At 40.7% G+C, this 10,368-nt stretch overlaps 1 protein-coding gene across 1 annotated transcript in view; it reads right to left on the reverse strand.

Moving 5' to 3' along the window:
* The window catches only part of b3gat2 (beta-1,3-glucuronyltransferase 2 (glucuronosyltransferase S)), a 54,508-nt gene extending 45,940 nt beyond the window's left edge, over positions 1-8,568 (reverse strand). The window contains exon 1 of the mRNA XM_084736252.1: positions 7,562-8,568. Within this exon, the coding sequence (XP_084592378.1) occupies positions 7,562-8,089 (528 nt within the window). The 5' untranslated portion in view covers positions 8,090-8,568. The remainder of the gene's footprint in view (positions 1-7,561) is intronic.
* Between the last annotated feature and the right edge of the window lie 1,800 nt (positions 8,569-10,368).

A 10,368-nucleotide genomic window follows, 5' to 3' on the forward strand; every position in this document is an offset into this window, starting at 1 on the left:
ATTACACACATAGTTTATGTTGTAAAGTCATTGCAGCTTGGTTAGGTTTAGGCACCAACATACACACTGAAAACAGCAAATTATCACCCGGGACACAGAAAGTATGAACATAAACAAGCTAACAGCTGTTACATTTTCTTTTGCAGTGATTCAGTCACTTTAATACCAGAGCTTGCCTCTCGACTTGCAAATGTTCCACCCAAACAAGTTCCCCATCAACACTATTTTGAGCTTAGCTCCGCCCAAGATGTTTGTGATTGGTTTAAAGAAATGCAAACAAGGCAGGGTGACAGACAGACAAGAATGGCAGTTTCAAGCGAACACCTTACTGTTTTATAACTCTGTTTGTTTAAATTGTTTGTGCCTCATGAATTAAAGTTTCACATGACTGATGTGCCACTATGATTGTTTAAATAAAACTTAAACTGAGAAAAAGATGCACATTTTGTGTCTTATTGATCATTAATGATTAATCAATTGCTAATGTTTTCAACAATCAGTTAAGGAAAATGGAAAACATTTGCAACCATAATTTCAATTGTCTTAATACTATTACTATAAAAAAAACATCAGAGACAGAAACCAAATGTGAAGATGGGGGAGGGGCCACCATCATCTTATCATTTCAACCAATTATCTTTTATTGCCTATAACGGTCTAATGGTGCCCGCCTACTGTAGCTGTGCTTCATCTAAATTTAAATAAATCATAATTATGATTATTGTGATTGATGATCATTAGCAGGGATGCGGTCTGTCACAGCTGGGGATGCTGGGAGAAGGTCAGTCTTTCTAATGACATCATATAAAATGGTGTCTGGTATTCATGTTTTTTGTATTAATTTGAATGGCCTGGATAACTTAATAAAAAATTATAACAATTTGAGAATGTTTTACACGACAGCAGGCAGCAAACAGCTGAAAAAGCAGCCACAGTCAACAACATGGAACTAATGAATCTGCAAGGGGATGAAGAGGAAGAGGAAGAGGAAGAGGAAGAGGCAGCGCAGTGAAGATACAGATGTCTCACAGAGGTGACAAGTGTGTGTAACTCTGATCTATCTGTTTCCAGACTAGACTCCAGTCTAGTTCATACACTTCACTGATAAAACACACAATCCTACAGTAACATCAGGTTTCATGATCAAAGACAGTTTTTATATCACAACTCTTCTGTCCATATTTGCTCTCTGTGTTTCACTTGTCCACATGAACTCTCTCAAAGTAAAAGTAAAAAATAATCCATTATTGTCATATTGCTCAGGCTCTACACTGAGTAACACATACAGATTATACAATACTACCATTTTGGTGCCCCTCCAACACTTAGCCATGACCTGAAGCATATTTCTACATATTTGAGTCTTTTTTTTCTGTTTTTTTCCTACACATATCTTCAGTGTGAAGTGCAGTACTCTCAGTCGTGCTTTTAATGCTTCAAATGTATTTTTCCTCTCGTACACTCAGTAAAGCATAATCTCCAAAGGCAGATTTTAAAATTACACAATTTTTTCCATGTCTACATTAATATATATGTATTAACTTTGTCCAAATTCCTCAATAAAATATAGAAGTATAGCAGGCTGGGGAAATAAAATAGGGCAAGGACTGTGGGGTTTGTGTAGTAGTGCTATGAGGGTATTATTGTATGCACAACTCTTGTCGTGTGCATGTGGCACTATTGTCTTAAGATGGGTTTAAGAAAATCTGAACTTATCCTTTAATGCCTGTTTCTACAAAATGATTGCTGGTATTGCAAAGTGGATTATTACAAGAAGTATTATTCCAAAAGGTCACAGTAAAATAATATTTTAGTTGCAGAAATGTTAAACCAATAATTTTTCCTCCTGAAATGATATAAGGGGTTCTAATATGAAGCTGCCACCCAGCAGAAGTACAGTTACCGCCATCCGTCTAAAGCTTGCAGAGACTTTCTGCAGGTTATTACTGCCGTATGACAACCTATTATCTCTCTATGACAGGCCATTACCCGCACAGAGGGGCTGGGTAATGAAATAGGCAGGAGGACAGAGAGAAGACAGTGTATTATCAACAAATCAAACAGATGCTCTTTACACAGAGCTGCAGGCACACAGTCAAACACTGGGTGTCAGAGTTCACCAGGTTCACTGTACTGAGGGTTTAACCCAAGTGATGCTTTCAGGGACACAACACAGAGGAAAGTCATCCAGAGTCAGTATGTGAGTATAAACAAAGCTGGGTTTTTTAGGTTGAAGCATTGTGATAATTTACTTTGCTGCATTTGGATTGATTGGACACGTCTTTAGCAAAGCATGATGGAGGGAGCATCAACTCAGACTGATGACCACGGTGCTGGCTTTGACCTGGAGCTGGTCGCTGCACAGTAACGGTCACTGGAGGAGAATGGAGAATATCAAAGCATTGGAACAACCCACCCAAATGTCCACAACATGTATACTAGTTGGTAAATTTCTGTATATGAAAACCTTGTCAATAATTCCACAAGAAATTAGGCTTCAATCTTTGGTTCCACATGTACAATGTATTGTTTTCCTTGTTGGTGGCTGGTGCCATGTTGTACAGCTCAGGGTTCTCAGACAGCAGCATTATCAGCTCCTCCAGGTTTGCTTCTTTCTGACCCTTGCTGCCTCGTGCTCTTCTATTTGATTGGCAAAAGCCAGGCGGTGACAACCAAAGCAGGAGCTTTTGCAAAAACTACTTCTCCTCTGCTGCATTCCCGTTTAAATGAGCGGAGGCAGCGAGTTACCATGCAGCAGTGTAAATAGGTTTTAATAAGTTTGCAATCTGTTCATCTCTTATCAATCATTTGAAAAAATGGGACTGACGGTCCATTGCTGCTGATTATAACCTCTGCTGACCTCACCACAAAAAATCATCTAGTGGACTGAAAAAATAACTGATTTTATTATTCTAGAAGCAACAGGTTTAGTTTATATTTGCAATACTAACAACTTATAAAAAACCCAAACTTGCTTTTTGTGCATTGATATGACAAATTTGGTCACACTATGCTGTACTGATTTTTCCTCCACCCCAAAGAGGCTTTCAAAAATGTCTTTTCTTTCTTTCTAAGGCTCTCTAAAATATGAGGATTTAGTTTTGTAGTGCTTTAAATCAGGGGGTTTACAAAGTCTGACACTGAGGGTCTCTCAAAGCTTGGTAAAAGATGTCACCCTCAGTTTACTTGCTTAGTTTCCTACAAGTCCTGGATGCCTATGGGATCATGATTATGTTTTTTGATCCCACACACGCTCAGCAATTGAGCCAATATTGCTGTCTGACATGATTTCAGATTGCACAAATACATAAACATTTATTAGTTTCCAACTCTAGGACAAACAGCTAAATTCCCCAAAACTGTATCTCTGAACTATGTTTTTAACTAAACCACACACATTTAGGCTCTTCTATGTGATCCCCTTTAATAACTAATGTAATATTTTTCACTTCTTATAGCTTAAGCTCCCCTGAAACTGTCTGGAGCCGTCCTGGGCAGGCCCGCCTCCCTCTTTGAAAACTTCTGTTTTATATCATTGTAAATGACGAGTATTGGGTTTGGGCTGTTTCTCAGAGCTGTTAGCTTTTCTTTTGCAATGATGTGGTCATTTTAATGCTAGAGCTCACCTCCCAAAGCACAAATGTTCCACCAAAACAAGTTTCCCTTCAACACTATTTTGCAGCAGCATCATCGGTGCATCCTGGGCTTAGCTCCACCCAGAACGTTTGTGATTGGTTTGATCATGTGTGGAGCCAGACCTTTCTCCAGCGCTGTGGAGAGATTTCTGGCTATGCTATATATCTAAATATCCAAATACAGAGACAGAATTTTGTTGGTTGAACAGATACAGACACATGTAATAACGTCTCTCTGCACCTCTAGTAGCTGCACCGTCTCTCCTGATGTACCAGACTTCTCTGAGAATCATCAGTCATCAGACTTTCTGTTCTCACAGAAGCTGCAGAGCTCAAATAATGTGCATCCAACACGACTCAATGTAAATGCACCTTCGGTTTACTCTGCTATTTTGAAGAAAAGCGTCACAATGCAAGCTGAGATTGCTTTCAAAAGAAAAGAAAAGAAAAAAAGCCTTTTCAGATCAACACGTTGCCATGCAAATATTCAATTTCTGCCCTGCAAAAGGCCGATATAAAGGTCCTGTGGAGGAAAAACAACATGTGTGAATGGGTTCATCATGATCTGAGATCTCCAGTCACTGTGACGTTGAGTTTATATCACAGTCAGATGAAGTAGAGTATATTCCTCCAGTTTTTGCTACATTATTCAGTGCAGAAATATCAGAGAAGTTATATTTTGCATTCTGAGCATTTCATTATTGCAGCCATTTACAGCGTTTTCAGCTCTCTTTGAATGTCAGTAATCAGAGCGAGCAATCAGCAATCAGAGCTGCATTCTTTTCTCTCAGAGTGTTTGTGCCTTTCTCAGACTGAGAGGATTGTTTGGTTGCTTCTGCTGCTGCTGTTGGCTCGTCTTTCTCTGCTGCCTGCGCCCTGGACGCCGCCATTAACAGCGATGTGAGAAGAGATAGAGTATGTACGTACATGCCTTAACATAAACACACTCTCAGACATGCTCGAGTTACATGATGGTGTCAGATTGCCAATATGAGAGGTCGATATGGGCATATCGTCTGGCATCTCAGATTTACAGACTGCAGCCAGTCGATTTGTTTATCAGTATTTATGTATCAGCAGACTTGTGTCATATTGGCCTGAATGCTGCTTCAGAGGGTTTTAGTGTACGATTTTAAAGCAGAAAACAGAAAAATACTAAAATTACAAAAAGAAAAATTATTATTTAATTAAATTCAAAAAGACCAGAATGTTTCTTAGAGGTGAAACGGTATGAGAATTCAAAACGACAATAAGGCTTTCACTTGAAACATGTGTCCACCTGTCCTTATTCAACAAAGAGCTCCAGACTAAATAATGTCAGTTACTGCTGTTTCTGATTAACAACGCAGATCCAACCAAACCAAACCAGACCGTGAGGAAACATGTGAGCTTCACAGAAATGACACATAAAACATACATTATCGGTTAATGAATTTTTCATTGGTTAAATTCTTAAAGGTGATTAATCAATAAATGATTAATCATTGACGTCCCTCTCAACCTTGTATCGACTCACACATGCAAAGACAGGAAGCTGAATTCAAGAGTATTCAAATGAACTGGCAGTCCTGGAGAACCAGCAGCACCACACCACCATCCATCTCTGTCTCTCTGTCTCTCTGTCAGTTAGCCTCTGTCTGTTTTTTCAGCCTTCACTCAGCTCTCTCTCTCTCTCTCTCTCTCTCTCTCTCTCTCTCTCTGCAGAAACACTCCTTCAGCACCAAGTGTCCATGTACTTTTACCAGCTTCACTACCAGAACACACTGGTTTAACAACAGCCTCTCAGGTGAAATGAGCGGTTCTTGAGACGAGGGCCGCAGCCTCCCAGGGATTGTTTTTTTTTTTTTAGTGGGATTCCAGTGGGATCCCATCAACATGAAGAACTGGTGGGTTTCAATCTTTCAATTCCTTTCAAATGATCCCATCTGGGAAAAGCTGAGCGATGACTTCTCCTGTGCAGCATGACGGTTAGAGCACGATACAAACGCAGTCAGAGAGGAGGGAGACGGATGTTTTACTCTCACAGTGTTGAAGCTGTGAAGGAGGGGAGTCATGCTACATGTATGGCTCTATTATCTCCTAACAATAACTAAATCTGTGGGGGACAAAATCCTCCTGCAGCAGAGTGTGCACTGATGATTCAAAGATTTATCAGCACTGTTTGGTGGGGGATACAACCAGTAGAACTCAAGTGCTATTACATTACTAAAATATTACTCAATTACAAGTAAAAGTACAGGTGTTCAAAAAATATTTAAGTAAAAGTACAAAATATTCATCTAAAAAACTACTACTATTATCAATACATGCTTAAGTACAGACCTGAAAATCTACTCATAAAAATACAAGTACCCCCAAAAATATACTTAATTAGAGTAACTTGAGTATTTGTAATTAGTTCCTTTCACCCCTGGCAGTGGTGGAAAGAGTACTGAGCATCTGTTCTCAAGTAGAAGTACAGACTTAAAAAAAAAAAAGAAAAAAGAAAAAAGAGTGACTTAGAGGACCAGTGTGCAGGATTTAGCGGTATGTAAACACCTCGACCAGCAGCCGTGTGTGAAAGGCTGTATCTACAGCCATTGTTTGGTTTGTCCTTTCTGGGCTACTGTATGAACATGACATTGCAACATGGAAGAGGACCCGCCCCCTTTGTAGATGTAGAGGATAAATATTCCCCCATTTTTATCTCAACCTTTAAAATAGTAAACTGTGTAGATAGTTGAGAGTGTCTGTATAAAGTCGACTTGAAGCTGCTGTAAAACTGTTGAACTAAAGAAAGTCTGAATGAACCAAACCAAGAAATTTGAAGCTTGGTTACTGGCCGGTTCTCGGAGCAGTGCACACTGGGATTCATAGTTGACTTAGCTAATGTTTTTATGTGCAAAGTCTTAGAAAAACCTTTGGCTTTTGTTGAAGGAAGCTGAATTGTTTAAGGACAGCTGTGAGTTGTTTGCACTGACGAGTCAACCAGGAGAATTTCATGAAACAGCCACAGACTGAAAACCTGAACCCCTCAGTGATCACATGACCGTCCCTCTGATGCTACGCTCAGGCTAACACCCCCCCCCCCCATCCCTCAATTAAACACAGACATTTGAAACTCTTAAAACTGAGTTGGTCACATTAAAATGACAAAAGATATTCTGAAATTAAGTTGACTTTACTTGCAAATTTATTTTTATGGAAAAAATGAAGTAGTTTATACAAGGACTGGTCTTGCTTTATCTATATAACATATGGTGCAAAAAAACATAACTCTTAACTCTTGCTTTTAATTTGTAAAATAATGTTTGGGCTTTTTCCTCTTTCAGACATTAAACCGTGCCATATTAAATAGCCTAGCTGATAATATTTCTTTTATAATTTACGAGTATTTGTTTTTTCTGTCGTGATATTGGTCTATATCGTTATCAGCATATATGATGTCTGACATGCCGATATATAATAATAATAATAATAACTTTATTTGTATAGCACTTTTCATACAAAAGGAATTGTAGCACAAAGTGCTTTACAATCATAGCTAAGAGAATACCCCCCCTCAAATAAGATTGAAACACATACTTATTTATTTTTGTTTTAAAGGCAGCATTTTATCTACATTTGATCTTTTGTCTCTATTAATTTCTTCCTGGTGGTATCAGCTGAAAATCCAGTATATAACTGTAAATAACTGTAACTTTATATATCGATATTTTTAAGTTTTTTTTAAGCTTTTTTTTGTAATTTATTTTAGCATGAAATCTATTACCTTCACAATAAAATTCATGTGAGTGGATCCACCTCAGGTTTTTCAAAATAAAACACTTTAAATTCGCATATTTTAGCCACCAAAAGTTTAAGAATCAGCCTGTAAGACAGACTCGTTCAATCAGCTGTAAACTGAGCGGTAATAAACACAGGTGAGATATTAACCGTGGGGTTACCTCTTCAAACAGCTCCAGGCTGTACGTGTTGTCGTCATCGGCGAAGAACACCACCCCGGTGTCCCTCCGGCTCCGGTGCTGCCGGAGCCACGCGAGAGCCACATTCCTCTGCTCAGTGGCTCGTGGCATCCCGGCGCGCTTGAACCTGCGGGGAGTGAACACGTGCAGGTGTGTGTACGGCACGCCGCACCGCGCCAGGAAGCGCGCCACCAGCTCCGTGCGCGCCGTCGAGTCCTCCACTACGATCCAGTGGAAGCGGGGCACCTGGCGGAAGGCGTGAGCCAGCCGGGTGAGCTCCGCTTTCTGCACCGGCCGGGTGTAGGTCGGCGTGATGGCGTAGATCACCGGCAGGGCGGACTGGTTCTGGGGGAGCCCCGGCGCGCCGGTCCGCGCTGCCCGCTGCGTCCTGCCGGTGCGGGCGGCAACCGGAGCACGGATCGTCCGTTTACTGTCGATATCGATCATGATGATGACGATGAGCACCCAGGGCAGCAGGATGAAGAAGCGGCTGAAAAACACTGATTTCATGGCGAGGCTGAAGTTCCCGTGCGCCCTCTCTTCACTCACTCCATCACAAACACTCCAGGAACCGTTCCTTTAGATCCTCAGATGTTCTCCTTCACGACAGAACAACAAAAACATTCATCTGGAGTCCATTGCAAAGTGAAACACAGAACCTTCCGCTGCGTTCCCCCGGCCGTCCCGACGGGACCGTTTCCCCGGAGTTCCCTCCTCCTCCTCCTCTTCCTCCTCCGCTGCTCTCGGATGGGACTTGAGTGCTTCTTCCTGCAGTCATCCAGCTCACTCTGTTTAAAATAAAAGCTCCGTTACATTCCCAACATGTCCCGCTGTCCTCCGGTGTGCGCGTTCCCAGACGAAACAAACAAGCCGGAGCGCTGATCCCTGCAGCGGGCAGCGAGCAGCCTCCGACGTGCGCCGCCGAGGAGCATCACTCTGTGAGGACGGAGGAGCGTTGCTCTGAGTGTGTGTGAGGATAATAAGGCAGGGGGGGAGGAGCAGGTGCAGAGCAGAGGAGGAGAGAGAGGAGAGGACCTGGAGAGAGAGACAGCGAGAGAGCGAGAGAGAGAGAGAGAGGAGGGAGGAGCGGGGAGGCAGAGAGGCCTTGTTATGTTGTGCATCAGTGTCCGCTGAGAATAAACCAGCTGATAGAGAAGCAGAGACATAGAGAGGAGAGAGGAGAGGCTGTTTGTCAAGAATACATTATTAATAAAATTGAAAAAAACAAACAAAAAAAAACATGAGGACTTGATGTGAAGACTCGCAGGACGTGGACACCTCCAGATGTCCCTCCTGAGAGACAGATATGATTCAGAAATAAACCTTCTGCAAACACATTATCTGTCTAAACTCATTAGAACAAACATCATTTTATAAAAATGTCAACACAAAATGATAAGACAAGGTCATAATATGTTAATTTAAGGATATTAACTGGCAAATATTTTGGTAGTTGAAACTGAGGACAAAAATACCAAAACAGGTGGGAAGCAACTAACTACAAATACTTTGTTACAGTACTTATGTAGTTTTTTCAGGGATCTGTACTTTACTTGAACATTTATTTTTTCAGACTCTTAACATTTTAGTTTTAAAGCATCTGAGGTGTGCATATTGATTAGTATTATTACTATTTTTAAATGATCATTGCATGCAGCTTTCCCAACATTAACATCAAGACTGAACACAGATGCAATGAGACAAAAACAAACGTTATTATTTTGTTAATCATTTACGGGTTTATTCTTTTTTAAGACACTCATTCAAAGAAAATGTAAATCTATATTTTCTCCTCCTGTCTGCACAGGTGATATAAACCAACAGCTGTCCTCTGAGATGGTTCATCTGAGCAGAACCGGATCAAACAGGCTCTGTGGTCCTTTAAACTGGTAAGAGTGGGAGCTCCTGTCCTGGCTTACTGGTGTTCCTCCACTTCAACAGAGAAGCTAATCATTGATGGTTAATTATGCACACAACACGGATCAAGAGATCTGTCGGAGGAAGAGAAGAGAAATCACTGAGCCACACTAATAGAGCTGGTTCACACCAAACTAATTGCGGGCAAACAAGCTCATAATTTCACAGGATGAAAGCACCTTTGATTGTTTGGATTAGGACACGGCTGGGGGATGCTGGTGTTGGGGAGGGCAGAGGCATCCGGCAGTCATTTTCAGCCCTTATTGAGTGCAACATTGTCCCCAACAGAATGACTTTTGGAGGCTTAATCAATCTCATGCTCAGTGATTTGGGTGAAAAGCAGGTAATGGGCTTACTCAATGATAAATCACTTTTAAGGGACTGATATGATGATAGCGAGTGGTTTAACGGGCTCTGTTCCAATATTAAATTGTCATGCTTTATCAACCCTGATTGCATGTTCTTCCATCTGTTCACACACAATGAGCAATTTGGAAATTAAGAGGACTCATCAAGCAAAATGTAATTTTAAATGAGATCATTTTGATTAAAATTGCTTCAGATATTATTAGTAACACAGCAGTGACAGAGGAAGAGGAGGAGTGGATGTTGAAAACAAGATATAATGTATGGAGTCATATAGGAGCACCATAAAAAAGGATAAATCTGCAAAAAAAAATGTGGGAATATTGAGAGAAATAGATAAAAAGTAATTTTATTTTGTATCCCCAAGGAAGAGCAAAAGCAACATGGAAAAGAATAATGAAAAATAAAGGGATGCAAATACAAAACCCCAATACCAAAAAAGTTGGGATGTTGTGTAAAACATTAATAGAAACAGAATGCAAAGATTTGCCAAATTCTTTTGGAAC

This window comes from Lutjanus erythropterus, chromosome 14 (assembly GCF_056507025.1).
Source record: "Lutjanus erythropterus isolate fLutEry1 chromosome 14, fLutEry1.hap2, whole genome shotgun sequence".
Classification (NCBI taxonomy): Eukaryota; Metazoa; Chordata; class Actinopteri; order Lutjaniformes; family Lutjanidae; genus Lutjanus; species Lutjanus erythropterus.